The sequence below is a fragment of the Rutilus rutilus genome (assembly GCF_951802725.1).
Source record: "Rutilus rutilus genome assembly, chromosome: 15".
Taxonomy (NCBI): domain Eukaryota; kingdom Metazoa; phylum Chordata; class Actinopteri; order Cypriniformes; family Leuciscidae; genus Rutilus; species Rutilus rutilus.
Genome location: NC_140220.1, coordinates 25,153,971 through 25,174,282, shown reverse-complemented (window position 1 = coordinate 25,174,282; position 20,312 = coordinate 25,153,971). Strand labels below are relative to the sequence as shown.

The 20,312-nt window shown below is 39.4% G+C and overlaps 1 protein-coding gene across 1 annotated transcript in view; it reads left to right on the top strand.

Annotated features, from left to right (window-relative positions):
- Positions 1-795: 795 nt before the first annotated feature.
- mep1ba (meprin A subunit beta a) overlaps positions 796-20,312 on the top strand; it is a 507,054-nt gene continuing 487,537 nt past the window's right edge. Inside the window, exon 1 of the mRNA XM_084432519.1 lies at positions 796-864. Coding sequence (XP_084288645.1) covers positions 811-864 — 54 coding nt within the window. The 5' untranslated portion in view covers positions 796-810. The remainder of the gene's footprint in view (positions 865-20,312) is intronic.

The following is a 20,312-nucleotide window of genomic DNA, read 5'->3' as shown; positions in this document are numbered from 1 at the left end:
CCTAGTTGTGTCTCTCTCCCTCCTTCTCTTTCACTCTTATTTTGTGCCACAACTGAATATGTGAGTTTCCCACAGAATGTGGGTGAATTGGCTTCCGGATGCAATATATTTGTTGTCTGGGTCTACACTGAAGGCCTTACAAATTTGGTTGGTGCATTTTCCAAGAACACATCGTTGTTTCCATTGTGCAAAATAAGAGGGGAAATAATCCAGAGCAAATGGACAGAGAAAGAGAGAGAAAGAGTAGTCTCTTGTGAGAGAAAGAGAAAGCGAACCGGTCACAATATTCTCTTTCTTAGAGAAGTCTCCCCCTTTAAATTACTCTAATTTTACAACAGCAGAATCAGCACATATTTCTCTGCAATTGATTTGAGAGAGTCGGGTTTTATTGTTTGGAATAGCAGGGTATAAGACTGGCAATGTGTAGCAACTAATATGAAAATTCCCAGCCACAGCTATACACATAAAACAGGAACAAGAGAGACACTCATTTCAGACTGCAAAGCCATTCACAGTGAAAGGCTGTTGAGTTTAAGATAAATAAATTGTGCAAATGCACTCTAGTAGGTATGTGATCTATTGCTGAGAAAATATATATATTGTTTTGATATAGTGTATATGCTTTAAAGTCAGCATGAAATACTTTTTGTAATGCATGTTATAGATTGTAGCATGAGAAATGTTTCAAATTATAATTTTTTTTTTTTAAATTTACCTTGTAAAGTTTAGTCAAATGTCATAACTGTACCTTCCGGTGAAAGCAACCAATACTTTAGTCTGCTGAAACACTAAAGTATTAAAGTTTGTTGAATGTTCGCCGGTTCCCACCTCCTTCTTCCTGGGTTTCGGCACCAGTGTAATGAGGTTAGATGTTGTGGGAAGAAGGAGGTGGGAACCGATGAACATTTAACAAACTTTGATACTAAAAATAAAACAAATACAAAACCCCTCATGGAAGACTGATGTCACATAAAATAAAACATAAACATAAAATAAAATAGTCCAGGCCTGGCCTCTCTCGATTTTCACTGTCGTCGCTCCTTTTATGCTACCGCTCCTCCGTGAGAGATACAAGACCGGTGCGTTGCACAGGTGTCGCTCATTATCAATCACGCCACCAGCCTCGCACCGCTCTCACAGCCCTCGACCTCGTCCTGCTCGCCACAGCAAAATTTACAGACTTTCAGCTGTTTGCAATAAACAAATCAAACAAAAGTAATGTAAATGGATTCCCCAAATTGATTGTGTTGAATTACTTGTTTGATTTGTTCATTGCAAACAGCTGAATGTATGTAAATGTTGCCAATAATCCTGATTTGCGATTGGGGGTTCACTAATTTCGATTACAACTGTATGCAGTGTTTAGATTGTATTTATCTTTTTTTTTTATTATTTTTTTTTACCTTATTTCTGGCAAGAAATAGCCTTAGATACTAAAATAAAATTAAAATGAGTATGTGTAAAGGTTGTATAAGGAGGGCACACAAGCCTGAAACATGTCTGAAACCTAAAATGAGAAATGGGACACCCAGTATTCATGACTTCATGTAATGCCCATAGAAAGTCAATGGCAACACATCACATGTGCCATTTGGGGGCAAGTGGTGCTCACTGCAAATGACGTCCAGTTCCACCTCTCTGGACATCTAATGTGGAGGGATAGAGTTGTGGCTAGGGTTAGGGTGTGGTTGGATATCCTGGCTCCATTAGGCCCAAATTACATTTTCTCCTCCTTGAAGGAGCTAGATGTAATCCACCCATTTGGGAGAGGGCATAGTTGTGTGTGTGTGTTTATGTGTGTATCTGTTTTTACAATTGGTTATGTCTTATCTTGCCTAGGGAACCAGGGCTGTCACTAGTGCCCTCTCCAAAAAAATAAAAAAATAAAAAAATAAACATCCCCTGGCTGTAAGCATGTAAATATTTATGTGCAATTGTAAAGTAAATAAATAATACATCCATACATGCTCATGATATGACTCCACAAACCCTTACTAGTCACCATGCATTTTACAAAAAACAATTTTGTAGTGCCAGTCTACACACACACACACCCCAGGGCCTCTGAGATTGTGTCGCTTTTTCGAACAAACTTCCAGCTCATTATTTATTTTTATAATCCTGTCAAAATGCATAACGTCTTCCTCAGAGAGAGAGAGCGAGAACGACAAACCATCCCATGGGCATGAGAACCAAAAGTGTGACAAGGCTCTCTCAGCTCCCCACTCTGCTTGTTGCTGTTGGTTACAGCATTCCGCATGTGTGTGTTCGTGTGACGAGGAGGAGGGGGAACCCGCCATGAAAGTGTGTTTGTATACAGCAGGGTGTGCGTGTGTATGTTGCGCAGGACGCTGTTGTGTCTTACACGTGTGCGCTGAGGGACTCTGCACAGATTGTCGAGCCCCTGTTTCCCGCCACACTCGAATCCTGCATTAATCCACTCACTTCATCGGAAAGCTGCAGGATGGGCTAGCAGCCTATAAAGAGACAGTGCGGGTTGAACTGATAAAGGAGACTTCAGTCACAAATTAATACTGATAATTCATTCTCTTTTTACTGACACACTGTATCTCTTGCTTACACACACTTGCAGTAAACACATAAAAAAATCAGGTCATAAACAGTTTTCCACTCTCGCTTAATCACACTTCTGCTTTAACTCACTCTGAATTTTTTAGAAGACACATGCACACAAGGCCACAGTAGGGCTGGTAATTTAGATACAATGGGGACTTGGCATTACAGTAAGTAATCTCAGTTATAATCCAATATGATATTTGCGTATTCATGGTTACATCTTTAAAGACCCCATTATTAGTGAATTTCTAAATAGGTTTTAAGTTTCCAAACTTTTTGGTTAACAGTCAAAACTATAAAAAGAGAAAGCACAACTATAGGGGTGTTCAGTGTTGGGGGTAACGTAAGTAATGTGGGTTACATAATCAGATTACTTTTTACTTGAAAAAAGTAACTGAAGACGAAGGCAGGGGCGCAGCCGACCCCCCTGGGAAATATAGGAAGGGACCATCCTGGTGGTGGTGGGGAGGATGGAGGTGAATGTTGCCGTCAGCATCTGCAAATTCTCCTACTGATGCCCACAGCACTTTCCTAATGCATTCAAGTAAAGTTTTACTCGTACAATTACATCTTTCTCTGTAAAAGTGAGACGATCAAACTCTTGCGAGCAGAATCTTGCTTGGATGAGTGCTCGCAGTTCACTGAGAGTCTCAAATCCCTTAAGCCTGATCCTAAATCAGATCCACCATCAGTTAAAGCAGTGTAGAGGCAGCTCATCTGATCCCAGATCAGCATCAACCTTTGATAACCGCTTCCAACCTGCTCGACTAAATGCCTGAGTCTGACCCCAGATAAAACAGGTTGGACAGAGCCCGGATCAGTTAAAATCAGCCAGGTATTCACGGCTTATGTTCCGTCTGTGTGCCAGACAGTGAGATCTTGTCACTGCAAGGAGTAGAGCCATTACATTAATCAATGTTAATGAAAGCTCACTCTAATTGTAGTCGTGCATGTATGCATGAGGGAAAGCAAGAAAAGTGCCTGGGCGAACATGTGACTGCTTGTGTATGCTTGAGCGTGCGCGTGTCCGTGTGCAGCTGTTGTCTCATTGCTATGCAGTTGGCATCGACCTCACTAAAATAGGAAGCAATTACACTGTGAACCTGCAGTTAAACTTTGAGTGGCAGCTGATGTTTAATGCATGTGAGACAGAGCTGCGGGGTTAGAACCGTGCACTCGGGATCCTGCGGTTCTCCTGCAGGACAAAACCCCAGCAGCCCCGCTCGGCCACACGCTTCCAGTCGAATCAAAACAATTCAAAACAATCAAAACAATTCGACTTACATCATCGCCATCACGGAAGAGCCGCAAGTCTTTAAAATCACTGTGAAGCCGTCTAAACTTTTGACTAATATCAGTGCACATAGTTTGACTTGTGATGCAGCCTGGAATTACAAATCATACTTACTATTCACAAAGCTGAAGAATATGGTTGTCAGTCCTGTATTTGAGTGCATAACGTTTACACACAGTTCAGTTATTTACGTGTCATAAAGTCTGAATTGTGAGATATAAACTCGCAATGGTCAGAATTGTGAATTGAGAATTGTGATTCAGTTGCAATTCTGACAAAGAAATTGAGTTAAAATCTTGGAATTCTGACTTTTTTTCTCACAATTGCGAATTGATATCCTGCAATTACTTTTTTTTCTGAGAATCTTGAGTTATAATCTCGCAATTGCGAGTTATAAAGTAACTTATATACTTAAAATATTTTATAATTGTATGATTATAAAATTATATATATATATATATATATATATATATATATATATATATATATATATAAAGTATGTATATATATATATATATATATATATATATATAGTGGGGAGAACAAGTATTTGATACACTGCCGATTTTGCAGGTTTTCCTACTTACAAAGCATGTAGAGGTCTGTAATTTATATCATAGGTACACTTCAACTGTGAGTGACGGAATCTAAAACAAAAATCCAGAAAATCACATTGTATGATTTTTAAATAATAAATTTGCATTTTATTGCATGACATAAGTATTTGATCACCTTCCAACCAGTAAGAATTCCGGCTCTCACAGACCTGTTAGTTTTTCTTTAAGAAGCCCTCCTGTTCTCCACTCATTACCTGTATTAACTGCTCCTGTTTGAACTCGTTACCTGTATAAAAGAAAACTGTAGACCTGCACAAGGCTGGGATGGGCTACAGGACAATAGGCAAGCAGCTTGGCTCAATTATTAGAAAATGGAAGAAGTTCAAAATGACGGTCAATCTCCCTCGGTCTGGGGCACCATGCAAGATCTCACCTCGTGGGGCATCAATGATCATGAGGAAAGTAAGGGGGTCAGCCCAGAACTACACGGCAGGACCTGGTCAATGACCTGAAGAGAGCTGGGACCACAGTCTCAAAGAAAACGATTAGCAACACACTACGCCGTCATGGATTAAAATCCTGCAGTGCACGCAAGGTCCCCCTGCTCAAGCCAGCGCATGTCCAGGCCCGTCTGAAGTTTGCCAATGACCATCTGGATGATCCAGAGAAGGAATGGGAGAAGGTCATGTGGTCTGATGAGACAAAAATAGAGCTTTTTGGTCTAATCTCCACTCGCCGTGTTTGGAGGAAGAAGAAGGATGAGTACAACCCCAAGAACACCATCCCAACCGTGAAGCATGGAGGTGGAAACATCATTTTTTGGGGATGCTTTTCTGCAATGGGGACAGGACGACTGCACCGTATTGAGGGGAGGATGGATGGGGCCATGTATCGCGAGATCTTGGCCAACAACCTCCTTCCCTCAGTAAGAGCATTGAAAATGTGTCGTGGCTGGGTCTTCCAGCATGACAATGACCCGAAACACGCAGCCAGGGCAACTAAGGAGTGGCTCCGTAAGAAGCATCTCAAGGTCCTGGAGTGGCCTAGCCAGTCTCCAGACCTGAACCCAATAGAAAATCTTTGGAGGGAGCTGAAAGTCTGTATTGCCCAGCGACAGCCCCGAAACCTGAAGGATCTGGAGAAGGTCTGTATGGAGGAGTGGGCCAAAATCCCTGCTGCAGTGTGTGCAAACCTGGTCAAGAACTACAGGAAACTTATGATCTCTGTAATTGCAAACAAAGGTTTCTGTACCAAATATTAAGTTCTGCTTTTCTGATGTATCAAAAACTTATGTCATGCAATAAAATGCTAATTAATTACTTAAAAATCATACAATGTGATTTTCTGGATTTTTGTTTTAGATTCCGTCACTCACAATTGAAGTGTGCTTCCCACAAGAAGCTTGGGAGCAAGAAGCTCCCCAAAAGAAATGTTGTTTCTACATTACTTTGGAGATTAACTGTGAAATTGTTATTGTTTATGTTTATGTTACATTGTTAGTTGATTTAATGGCGATTAATCGTGATTAATCAGAAAAAATGTGTGATTAATCTAGTTAATTTTTGCAATCAATAAAATCAATAAAAATAGATACTGTCTTTATGTTGTTTCTACATTACTTTGGAGATTAACTGTGAAATTGTTACATTATAAAATATATTAAAAACGTAAGTTGTTTTAATGGCGATTAATCGTGATTAATCAGAAAAAATGTGACTAATCTAGTTAATTTTTGTAATCGATAAAAATAAATAAAAAAGAAACATGAACAAGTCTTATTCATGTTTATTTTTATTGAATATTATGTATGTATTTATGTTAATATCTGTGCAATTAATGTGTATTTAGCCTGCCTCTGCCATCCAGCACCCCCCAGTAATATGTTCATGTTTGCGAACCCTAGTTAGGAATCTGGCTGCAGCGTTTTGAACCATTTGAAGCCTTGTAATGGAAAACTGGGATATTCCTGCATATAAAGAATTACAGTAATCCAGGCGGGATAGAACGAAAGCATGTGTGACTCTTTCAAGCTCTTTAGGTGATAGGAAAGACTTTACTCTAGATAAAAGCTTCAGGTGAAAAAAGCTTGATATCTTGTTTATTATTGTGCAGCTGCTTTGAAACAATCTGTATTTTATAAAGCCCTATAAAAATAAATGTCAGATGGCAATGCATGCAGCGACAGAGTAGTTAGATGCTGCAGCCAAGAGAAATATTAAATAATGAACTGTTACGGAGAATAGAAAACCCTGTAGTACATCGGGAAAAGCCATTTGCTTGCTTCCCTCACACATGAGTGAGCTGCTGTTTCCCATCAACCTTTTTTAAGTGTGGGTTTCTATTTGCTAGTGTTCTGTGAAGATCTGTGTAGCTCTCTTGAACTGTTTTAAAGATAAGGGCAGAGGGAGGACAGGTTAAAAGCTTGTATTTAGGTAAACAAGACCTTTCCAGAGGGAGGTTCATCAGAGGATACATGCATGCATAATATATAAAATGTAGAGTTCAGGCTCTAAAATCTGAGGGAGTCACACACCTGTGACTTCAAATCAATTGAATTCTTCAGTATATTAATGCACTAAGTTAGGTTGAACTTTATTAGAGTTGGTGGTATGATTTTAAATAGTGCGTGCTTTGAGGAAAAATGTGTCACCTGGATCCAAGAGCCATGCAAAATTACAGAGCAGAACATGCCTCAGAATTATCATGCCGTTTGTTGAGCCCAACGCTACGTTTGGATGTTTGCAGTTGCGAAGCTTCATCTAATATATTTATGTATGATTTATCCCATTCACATTGACTTTGACACAGAATAAGTCAAAGATAGCCGGTTTCTAATTTACTTATAAAATACACTAGCAATCAAAAGTTTGGGTTATGACTTTTTAAAAGAATTTTTTTTTTTTTTTTTTTGCAAGTAAGCATTAAATGTACCAAAAGTAACATTAAAGACATGTATAATCTTACAAAAGATTTGTATTCCAAATAAATGTTTTTATTTTTATTTTTATCTTTCTATTCATCATAGAATCCTGAAAACAGTATCACTATTTCCACAAAAAAAATATTAATGAGCGCAACTGTTTTCAACTGATAATTGAGCAGCAAATCACCATATTATAATAATTTCTGAAGGGTCATGTGACACTGAAGACAGGAGTAATGATGCTGAAAATTCAGCTTTACCCTCACAGGAATAAATTAAATTTTATTTAAATTGTAATAATATTTCACAATATTTTTTTTACATTTTAAAACAAAATTAAGCTAATTGCCGTTAATAGAAGTGTTTAAATGTCAGCAAGACTTTGCCATTGCTATGTTTTTCACCATCAACATGATTTTGTCAAACTGTGTTAACTGGATCACTGGAATATCTGTAAGCGCTTCTGGTGGTCGGCAGCTGTGTTGAGTTCAGACAGGAAGTCAGTGTGGCATTCTGAAACCCAGGAAGTGCCAAGGCTCGTCAGGAAGCTTATGATGATAGACAGGCATTATTATTATTTCAATCTGAGATATACTCTTCCATATTCTTCGCGTGACAGCCCATCATAACGCTGACGGACTATCTCTGGCCTCAAACAGAGGATGATCTGCCGAAACCATGGTAACCAGATGAGTGAATGATTTGACGAGTGAAATAAATAGGCCTCTCCCAGAACCGATGAAGCGTGGAGCAAAAAAAGAAAGAGCGTTTCGGGACAAAGACTGTGTGTAAACTTACTTTTAAAGAAGGCTTTTGAAAAGCGAAGCATACCTTAACTTCACTGTCACTCCGAGTAGGAATTCATTGTCATTTTGTGAGGGATTTTGTGTCTGCATTTTCTCCAGGACTAATCTGTATTTGTGAGGATTTGAGGCACTTAAGTTTTTTTTTTTTTTTTTTTTTTGTCAGAAAAGCGCATTTATGAGGGTTTATGTGAGGGGGTGGGCTCAGGATATGCACTCTATAGTATAGGTAATGGGCTAATAATTAATGTTTGATATAATAATTGAATGTGATCCGTTCCCAGCTGTGCTGCCTTATACAGAATGGTATAATTACCATCCAGAGAGCCTTGGGGCAGCTTGTGCTTATTTAGAGTGAAAGCAGTTCTGTTTGCATGTAAAAGTGAAGATTAGGCCACGCTTCTATCCAGTTTTCTCAAGTTTATTTTGTTAAGATTAGTCATAAGTCGAGAATATTCATGTTAAAATGAGGGGACTGTAAAGCGAGAGCGCTTTCTTTGGGTGAACTAGATTTCTGAACCCACATTCCCGTTTTTGTTTTTTTTCCAGATGTGGAGGATTTGTTCAGATCACGGGAGTGACATGACCAGAGGGTGATTCTAGAGTGTTTCAAGCGCACCGCTACAGATTTTAAAGATGAACGATGGAAAAACAGGGCTTCATAATTTATTCAGTGCCTCCTTATACGGCGTATGTTCTTATGTGCCAAAAGCAATTACATGCTCCGAGTAAATTCGGATGAAAAGCACATTTAAGAGGAGCACACAGCATGTTGCTGAAAAAAATAGTCCAACCTTAGAGTTAAAAACTCCCTTTTCTTCTTTTTCTTCATCTTCATTCCTCTTTTCTTTTTATCTTCTTCCACTCTTTTTTCCCCGACCTCATTTGACGATCCTTCTGCCAAAAATGTCTTACCACATCATATGTAAATTCAATTCATGTTTCATATCCAATGGCATAGGCTAAGCTACATTAGGATAAACCTAAACTCGCTCTTTGCACATTCTTGATCTTATGCACTGGGTTGATTCGAGCTGTAGTGCAGGAGAACAGTGAGTGTGTTTAGAGAGCATGTGACTTTCAGCTGTCCACTCAGACACCATTTCAAGTGAGGCAGGAATGTAAACATAGCCAAACGCCTTTAAATCACTGGCTCTTAATGAACTCTCTGAGTTCAGATAGTCTAGTGTGTATGTGGGACTGTGAGAGTTAAAACAATAATATGCGACATACAGACACACTCAAAGGTAGGTGGTTGCTGGGAGAACTAACTGGCAGTGTTGAGCAATATAAAAATGTAGCTAGCTAAACTACAGATTAAAGAGATTAGGGGAACATTAGGTGAGCATTTGTGGAAGGTTAGGGAAACGTTTTGCAAATAGCCAGAAAAGTGTTCTTTACGGACACAGAACATTCTGTTTATAAGCAATAATAAGCCCTAAAAATGTATGTTTTGGGAATGTTTAAAACATTATGGGATCCAAACACGTTTGTAATGTTCCCAGAATGTTCTGGGAATCTAAAATGGTTAGCTAGGTAACTACTCCACAAAAGTAATTATGTTTAGAAAGTAAGGAAACACTTTATGAGTGTCCTCTTTAGAGTCTTCTAACTATAAAGGCCCGTTCACACCAAGAATGATAACTTTATAACTATATTAGCATCCACACCACTGAGCGATAACGTTCTGTTTATTCTAAGTGTACGCGTCTGCTGCTTTAAATGCTCGAGCTCTTTAAAGCAGGGTGGATTCTGATTGGCTGTCATTGTTTTTATCATTCATCAGCTGAAAAAAAAAAAAAAAAAGCAAATGATATGTTTCTCTGTGCCATTATCATTATAGTTGTGGTGTGGACTACGCTATTGTTTTATATTTAGAACGATTTTTAGAGCTATATCTTTATCATACACTGTACTGAATTTGCTTTGTTAAAGGTTACCAATGACCCACCCAGCTTTATCCTCCTGTGAAAAATTACAGCTGTTCTGTATCTAATCTGTTTGAATGTCTTTATGACATAAAATGCCGGATGAACAGCTAAATAGCGATAAACCTGAAATAATCGTCTTTGGCCCATCAGTCCTGACCTCTGGCATTGTCAATCAGCTTGGTCCCCTCTCTTCTAATGTACGCGACTGTGTCAAAAACCTTGTTATTTTTGATCCCACATTGTGTTTTTATAAGCAGATCAGTGCTGTTGTGAAAAGCAGTTTCTTTCATTTAAGATCTAGGCCTATTGCAAGAATCAAGAAGATGCTTTCTAAGGAGGACCTTGAAACACTAAGGTTAGACTACTGTAATTCACTTTATCTGGCTTTGCCTAAATCAGCTTTAGATCGCTTGGATTGGTGCTGCCAGATTATTGAATGGCACTAGTAAACGTGAGCACATTACTCCTGTACTTGCCTCTTTACATTAGCTACTGGTCTAGTTCGGTGTTCATTTTAAAATTCTGCTCTTTGTTTTTAAAGCTTTGCATGGAATTGCTCCCCAGTATATTTGTGATCCCTTCACCCCGTATACTGCTTCAAGGTCTCTTTGGTCATCTAGTAATTACTCCTCTCAGTCCCTCGTTCACGTTTAAAGCTAAAGGCTCTGGAATAGTCTTCCCCTCCATATTAGATCTTCCCCTTCTATTTTTTGTGTTTAAATCCTCTTTGAAAACCCATTTGTAGCTATTCTTTGTTTTAATTCTTTTTGAGGGTGTAACATTTTAATCTGTCCATTGAGGTTTTGTATCATTACATGTCCAGTCTTTAAATCTGTTTTAAATCTATTTTACATTTTTGTACAGCTCTTAGGTTACAACATCTGTTGTTTTTAAATGTGCTTTATAAATATTCAAACTAAACTAAACTCAAGCTATATATGAAGAGTTCAGATGCAAAAGCCTCTAAGTGCCATCTGAAATTTTCTTCTAGAATGATCATTTTTATCAAGCTTGTATATTTAAGTTAAGTCATTTCACTTAAATGACAATTAATAGGTAGTTGTCATTGCCATTTAAGTGAAATTACTGAACTTAGATATACAAGTTTGATAAAAATGACAATTCTAGAAGAAAATTTCAGATGGCACTTAGAGGCTTTTGCATCTGAACTCTTCATATATATATATATATATATCATTTTTTTATATAATAAATAATATGACTTTATTCTATCTTAACGTAATAAAATGTATTGTGGCTGGCACACACCAAGTTCATTCTCACTGAAAGTGAAAAACATATTTAATGTAGTCTGGCTTGTATTTTCTTTTACCCTTCCACAGTTTTTATTTATGGTTTTCAATGATGCCACGCAACCTGTCCATGTTGGCACCTGGCTAATTTGGCTATCTTCTACTGAGTGACAGATGAATTTCTGCCAAAATTCAGTTTGATTGGACGTCCATGCTTTGACATCAACAACTAAAATTACGGGCACCATTTTCTCTCTAAATGTCCAAAGGATATCAATTTCCATATGAGCTCACACACTCACAGTGGACAGCTGACCTGCTGTTACCATTGAAATCTGACTTCATGTGCTTAGGTGCACACTCAGGCATTAATGCTCTTTTTTTTTTTCCTTTTGTAAAATCTCTTTGTTTTATGCATGATTTTTCCTTTTTATGTTGGCTAGAATAGTCTCCAGCTGAGCGAATGGAGCACAATGCTCTATTTCTCTCTCTCATTCCCTCACACAGACAGTAACACAGACACAGGGTCTACCTCATCTCGATAACAAGTGTTCCTCTTGCTCACTTTATAGTGCAAATGGGTGTAATACTCAAAGGGGAGGCTGTGTCAGGGGAAATATGACTCTTCTATCTCTGTATTATTCATAATCCACAACTTCTCAACCTCAGGCCGATTGTTGCCGCTCACGGGTGACGATATTCACACGCTGAAATTAAGCTCCACAGGGCCACGATTGAAACAAAGACACGGGCTGATGAGAACACACTGATGCGCTGGTTAGATCTGATGAATGATTATTATTGAGTCAGGAGTTATTTCATGAAGCAGGCTTTATAAATTATGCTCACTACTAAGTAAAGGGCAAAGAAAGGTGTCTGTTAGTGGGTCAGTTCTGCATAGAGAGCTAAATAATGTAAGGTTTCATTTTTCAGCTGCATGGCTTTGCTGAATTTGTCACTCTGCAAATAGGCGTTTTCACAATGCTGTCAGGTCACAGGTTTTTTTCTTCTTTTCCGTTTTTTTTTTTCTTTTTGCCATGGAAACAATTGTTAAGGAAAACGTCCAGGTTGCCTATTGCAACCACCGTTCCCTGAAGGAGGGAACTGGGTCTGCCTCCTCAGGGGGCAGCGCTTGAAAGTAACCACCTGATCCCTGAAGGGAGTGGTGGGAACTTGGGAAATGACTGCAAAGGCTCAAAGGGAGCTCTCTGTAGGGCCATTAAGACCAGAGAGAGGTCCCAAGAGGGGAAGAGGCGAGGTTAAGGATGTTTCAACCTCCTCACGCTTTTCAGGAACCTGATGACCAGGTTGTGCTTTCCCATTGACTTACCTTCTACTGCATTGTAATGTGCAAGGATAGCGGCAACATACACTTTCAGGTTGGAGGGAGACAGTCTTCACTCCAGCCCTTCTTGCAGGAAGGAAAGGATGACTGTGATCGGACATTTACGGGGGTCTTCTCTGTGAGAAGTACACCAATCAACAAACAGACTCTGCTTCAAAGCAGAAGCTATATGTAGAGGGGCCTCTTGATGATCACGTCTTCTACCGCTGGCGGTAGGCCACTTTAGTCCTCTGTGTCCCGTCCAGAGACCACACGTGAAGGTTCCAGAGGTCTAGACACGGGTGCCATATGGTGCAGGTGCTTCCTCAGGGGAATCCACCAGGGAGGGTCTGTCGTGAGGAGCATCAGTTCTGGAAACCAGGTCCGGTTGGGCCAGTAAGGCACAACCATCAAGACCTACTCCTCGTCCTCCCTGACCTTGCACAGTGTCTGTGCCAGCAGTTATCATGACTGTCAGCCGGGGCCAGGTAACGACCGCATCCAGAGACACACGGGTGGAATGACATTTTGAAATAGATGCAAAGTCACACCCATGTTTACTCTTTTAGAGGAAAAAGCTCTTTTGTGCTGAAGTGCACAGGGGAAAGGTTGCCTGCACAGCACTCAGAAATGCTCTTTTAGAGAATGCACAGTGTGCAAAATCCTCCTCCAGAAGGCGACCATCACTGACGCACTGTCACACCAACACATCCTGGTTCTGTTACACCACTATGAGAGATGAAAGCAGAGAATCTTCTACAGAAACACTCGGCTCAGAAGTGAAAGCTCAATGAGTGAGTCCCGCACGCATCCTTATATAGCCGTGACACTGTGTGTGGTTCGCGATGCAAATCTCACCCTCCAATGTCCATTGGCTTGCTCTGTACCAGTTAAAGGTGATCAGGCTCTCAGGCGAGATCCCAGTTCTTCAGTTACTGATGTAACGTCAAACGTGACTGACTGATAGGAAACCAGATATTTTGGATTAAGGGAATGACCCAAAAATGCACTACAAACTCTCTTTGCACTAGCTGAATATTGATACAGATTCTCAAAATGAATCTTATGCTGATTCACAAGCTCTTGCAATTCTTCAATTTAAATTCTATCTAATTTGTTAATCAGGTTTCAGTTATATTATCCATTTTTGCTTACATTTAAAAAAGACACTCTCTTGGCCAATACTGTAAATTACATATCACATTGTTTAAGACTGATTCAAAATCGGCTCTTAAGAGTCATTTGTTTGTGAATCAGACTACACTGGTCACACACTGCATGTTGTTGAGTGACAAAAAAGAACTGGGTCTTAAGAGTAATTCGTTTTGGGAATCAGGCTACATTGGTTGTGCTATATGTTTCTGATACACTAAAAATAACCTTTTCTTAAGAGTCATTTGTTTGGGAATCAAACTATACTGGTCACGCTGTATAGTTTTTATTCACAAAAAGACAACCAGCTCTTAAGAATAATTTGGTCATTGGATGTATGGATTTGATTCACTAAAATGAACTGGCTCTTAAAGTCGACATGAAATCAAAATTGACTTTGTTAGCCCATATTACTAGTCTTGTCGTGAACAATTCATGTTCGACTTCGAAGCTGTTATATTAAGGTACAAATCTTGCATAGTGTGCCTTTTAAGAGTCATGTGTTCAAATCCATTGAACAAATTAAATGACATTTTCACCTAGACACTGAAAATAGCATAAAGTACACTATAGATCTATAGGGATTTTAATAATTTAAATCAGGATTGTTCATGTGGCAAATAATCAGAAATTTTTATTCAAGCCAATTTAAGATTTAAATGGCCCCTTTTGTGCTACAGAATCGTTTCAAATAATTTGTTTCATCGCGTAATTTTTGTTCGATTGCTCTATTTAAGGACATTTTCTCCTCTCATATGAGATGTGATTCAGTGCAGCTTGCTGGAGAATCACAGGTACTTTACTGAGAGTGGAATTCAGCCTTGAACAGGTGCGCCATAAAACTGTAAAATTTTAATGGACAGCAAAACCTGACCAGGCAAAGAGCTTCCTGGGATTTGGCAAACGTCAGTGTGTAAAGCTGAATGTCAAGCTTTTTCACAGGGAACATGCTCAGGTTTGTTCATGTGGAATACAGATGTCCTCATATCTCTGTCCCATGTGTCCATTCGCCTTATTTTTGCCACCCCTCTGTCACCAATCACAGAGCTCCCTTCCATCCCTCCTTCTACACTAATTAGTCTTATGGCGTCTCTGGAACAGGCACTGTGTAATTTGCTAATTACTCTTTTATTTGTTTATTTTGCCTTTCACTCTCGCTTTTCTGTTGAATTGATTTGTCCTAATTAAAAGTTTGAAGCTTTTGGGAGTGAATAGACTGTTGTTTACTTCGGTTTACCCTCCTGTCTTGTTAAGTCACGGTAAATGGTCAAGACTGCAGGGAGGTGTCATTTCCAAGCTATTAAGAAAAATGTGATGTTTCTTGCAAAGAACACAAAAACGCGGTAATGTTCACTAAATTATCTTCAGTGAAACCGACCTGCTCTTACACCGCCATTAAAATAACCAGATGGACTGGCATCACAAGAGAGTTTTTATAGTCATATTGCTTTGCTCTTTGAATCGGCTCTCTGCAAGAACATTTTCTGCTGGTTGTAGTATTGTTTGCTTCTTTTGGGGAAGATTAGGTTGTCAGGCACTTGATGTGTGTTATGCGGGAACATAACGTTACGCTGTGGAATGGAGTCGAGGAGAGACTGGAGACCTAACCTGACAGGTAATCTGAGGAAACAAACCCAATATTTTCTCCTTTGCACTGCATCCGAGTACCCGGCCCTCCCCACTGCTCACCGCCGCTCAATATTTCTCATTTAGGGAGGCGCTGACTCGGTCGGAATCAGAGCTGTGCTTCACTTGCGCCTCTGGGCAGGTCTGTGGGCTAAAGGGGCTGCCAGTGGAAGGTCAGATATTAGTCACCCTGGGGACAGATCCACTCCATCACCGGCTAGCAGCACAACAGGCTAACAGCTCAGCCTACTGGCAGTGCAACTAGCGAACAGATGAGGGGCTTACGTGAAAGTAAATCCCATAAAAAAGGAATTGATCTGCAACCGGAAAAAAAAGGGCAAAGGCAAAATCACACCACTGATTTGTGCCCTAAATATTTATAAAGAGAGGATTTGTAGATGTCTGTAACTGTACTGTGAATGGATAAGGCTGCATAATGCCTAGAACAGATGCGGTCCAGATACTCTGATGATGAAAGCACCGCTAACACACCCCCTGAAATTTGTCAGATTAAAGGAATCTCTAATATGAGTTGACTGACCTTTTCAGAAGCAAAATATCTTGTATTAACAACTTTGTAAATGACAGACGGATGAATTAGATGGAAATAAAAACACTAGCAAAAGCCCAGACAGTAGGCTTGGAACGGTTATAACAAGCAGAAATAGTTGTTAAGTGTGGCAAATGCAACCATTTAAAGTGAAACTACTTTGTTGCGAAGCTACAAAGTTAAAATAGTTGAGCTACAGTAAAGCTATACTCTTTTGAAAACTTACTGTAGCTATATTGCATGCTGCTAAGAAAGAGTAGCTAGCTACATTAATGATATTTATTCAGGTTTTTTTTTTTTTTTATTACAGATCACAGGTTAATGTATTGCTCTTAAAATCAATTCATGGGATCAGTCTCTTCTCATGCTTCCTACTAACAAACATTATGTTTTTTATATATAAAAAAAATTATGCTAATATACAGTTAGAATAATAAGGTACGTGCTGTTGTGTTTGCTTTTAATTAACTTAAAGAGACTCATTTGATTTACTTGACATGGCTATTGTTATTTCCTATAGTGATGTTGGCTAATCATAACAGTGGCTGTTTACTGACAAGCCTTAAAGTCCCTGTAAAGGCAATTCTAAAAAAAAATTCTAAACGCATTATAAATGTTAGAAATGTATTGCTAAAACATATTACAAAGACTGTGAACTGTGAAGTACTGAATTGTGGAGTTAGACCGTTAAACAGTTTTTCACCATTGCTGTGTTCCGGATTTTTTGGGCGGGGCTGAAACGGGGGCTCGATGACGCACTGAAGCCCCTGAGCTCCTGGACACGCCCCTACTTGATGACGCACTGGAGCCCCTGACGCTGCCCCTCCGCTAACAATATAGCACATTCACATCAGTTTGCCGATCGCGAGATACGGTCAGTACTATTAGTTACTACAGCCTACAGTTTGCTAGCTATATGCCTTCGTCACAGAAATGCGTACCTACCTGGTCCTGGATGCGATCACGTACAAAACAGATCGGTGTCCTTATTTAAATTTCTGAAAAACTATCACATTAAGAAGAGGTGGATTAATTTTGTGAAGAGCCACCTTGATGGACAGCTGAGGATCACCGCCTCTGTAGTGATCATTTTACACGCGATAGTTTTATAAACTTTCGTCGGAGACAACTGGGATTCACTGATAATCCGCTGTTACTGGTAAATGGGGCCGAACCGACTATCTCCCGCATCGGCCTTCATCCTCCCGTCGCGCCAACAACTGGTGCCATCGTCGGCAGTGCGTGCGCACCAATGAGTGTAAGTTGCCTTGTGTGCTTATGTTATAATTATAGTAGGTAGTCCAGGCTCGAACATGTATGGCTTTGTAAAACAAATTAATCTGCTAGGAGCATCCATTCCGTCTGTAGCGGTGACAGTTGAGTGTGGCGACGGAAGCTTTCCTGCGAGTGGGCGTGGTTTCAGCGCAGCCAGTGGACACGCCCCCAGCATTTGAGAACAGAGACTACTGCTCATTTTTTCAAGATTTTGATAGCTTATTTTATGTACTTGCCAGCTTTTTTTATCATTCAAATTTGGCTAGGTGGCTAATAACACATTTTTCTGTGGTGTGACAAACTCAGAACACATACTTAATTTTGACTTTACAGGGACTTTAAAGGGAGAGTTCACCCAAAAATTCTGTCATCATTTACTCACCCTCAAGTTGTTTCAAACCTGTAAGAATTTCTTTTTTCTGTTGAACACAAAAGAAGATATTTTGAAAAATGTCTGTAACCAAACAGTTGATGGACCCCATTGACTTCCATAGTATTTTTTTTTTCCTACTATGGAAGTCAATGGGGTCCATCAACTGTTTGGTAGCAACTATGTAAGTATAGCATCACTACTTGTCGTGAGTTACAAAAACTGAAGAATAAACTCACCTATATGACTAAAGACCCACTAATGAACAAATGAATGCCCACTTGCATATACATATGCATTAAAAAGGCATTAGCAGCATACACACACAATCTTTATGCATGTGTGGAAGTAAAATTAGGTGATATTTTGCAATGTAATACCATCCCTGAATACAAAGGCTCAATATTTAAACAACGTGACACACATGCCCTGCCTGCACCAGCTACTCCATCTGGGCCTGTTTAAAAAAAAAAAAAAAAAAAGGAGCACTAAACCCCTTGCATGTTAAGAGAACGGCATGTGATTAATTGCTGTAATGATGGATGAATAGCAGGGGCTCGTTCTTCAGTGTTTACAGCAGGTTTAACCCCAGGGCCTCCGTGAGTCTTGGACTAGTCCCAGAGCTCACAACAGCGTTCTTTTCCTTCAAGTGCACTGTACACACAAGGGGTGGGCCAAAATCCATCGCTCAAACTCAACCATACATCACCCTTCCACTTCCCCACAGACCCAACCTCCAATCCCAAACAGGACACAACAAAAACATACAAACTAGGAAGGCCGAGAAATGCCTTTTGCTAAATGCTACAAATTCTTTCGCTCTTGCTTCTTACTCTTTCACAAGGGGAAAACCAATGAGGATAGGGGGGAAAAACGTGGAATGTATGTGGTAAATTATTCCAGCACTTGATGAAAATGACTTTGCTCCAAGTGCTGAGGGGAACGCAGAGAGACGGCAATAAAACACATTTGGAGTATTTTTCATTTTCAGGGGAGCGATTGTCTCCCTGAAGGTACAACCACACACACACAAGCAGGACTATACAAATAGGGCTTTTCAGTCTACTTTTTTTATTTATTTTGGGATACAAGAAGTGAAATTCCTGAACTGTTATTTGACGTTGTCATATTGTTTCCCGAAAATACTGCCTCTCTACTGGTGCTGTTATTAGGAGGGGGAAGAGTGTAAAAAAAAAAAACATCTTGCTACTTCATGATCACTGTCTGGACTAGTCTGTTTCAAAATGTACAGGAGGGCTTCAGTGACTTAGCATGAGGAGACTGGCAAGATGAAGTCTAAAAAGACATGAAGCTGATGCTAACTTCCTGACTATGTCCATTTGGGTGTTTGCAAACAGTGATGACGTGAATTGTGGGCAGAGCTTACCTGGTGGCAAAAAAATACATTTCTGCAAGCAGCAGGGGCATTTCCTCTGAGGAGGCAAGGGAGGCAGTGTCTGAGAAAAAATTTGGATGAGAAAAAAAATCCATATTACAAAAAATTCAGAACACCACTGCAAGCCACTGAGGAGCAGTCTATGGAAGCTACGGAATAAAAGATTAAAAAGGGTAATTTTGAGCTTATATCCCAGAATTCTGACTACTTTCTCGCAATTCCAAATTTATATCTCACATTTCTGAAAAAAAAGAGTCAGAACTGTGAAATAAACTCGATATTCTGCCTTTTTTATTCAGAATTACAAATTTATTTCCCAGCAATTCAGATTTTTTCTCTCAGAATTGTTATAGAAACTATGGCTTGCAACCATAAACGTCTGTGTTTAGTTTCAAAGGGCGGTTTTCTCTTATTCTGTGGATTTTCCACCTCTTGTTACCACTGTTTTTCTGCCACCACAATGTGCGCGCAGCTATAGTGACGTAACTATGACATCTGCTCCTAAATGGTCTATACAATACAGTACATCCCCCTGTGCCTGTGACCCTGAAAGGAAAAGTTCACTCTCTCCAAACCTTGCTCCAAATCCAACTTCTCATTTTCTCTTCCACTAAAGAAAGAAAGTCAAATACCAATTTGTGCTCTTTAGGGGAACACAAAAGGAGAAGTTAGATAGAATGTTCATCCTTCTATTTTCTGCATTATGAAAGTGAATGTGCTCTCACAAATTATGTTATCACTTTGGGAAACTTGGTATATAGTGTCAGGTATATTTCCGTATACATGCATCTTAGTAATATTGACATTTTAGAACAGATAAATGCTAAAACATTCCAATCAAAGAATCCTAAAAAACAATATAACAATAGTGTACAGTATATTAAACATCAAAATAAATGTGAGAAGAAATTGATTGTGAGAGTTGAGACATTGGATATTATGTGTCAAATAATATGGCCATTGAAAGCAAAATGAGTGTTCTGTGAGGTCATCATCATAGCAAGGATGGTCAACTATAGTTCATTTAGATCTACACACAGCGCTGGGCTGAATGTTCTCCTGTAGCTGTGACTACTTACAATGCCATTCTTACAAATCTACCTTGGCAGTTTTGCTGCAATTCACACTCACACAGCGATTGCGATTCACAGCTCAGTGAGGCATATCCTTCAGCGATTGAGATTCACACCTTTACTAAAGCAACTCCCACAGCAATTCACAAGTTGCATGATGTCATGATGTTTGATGCGCCTCTAGGATATCTTAAACAATGCGAAATCA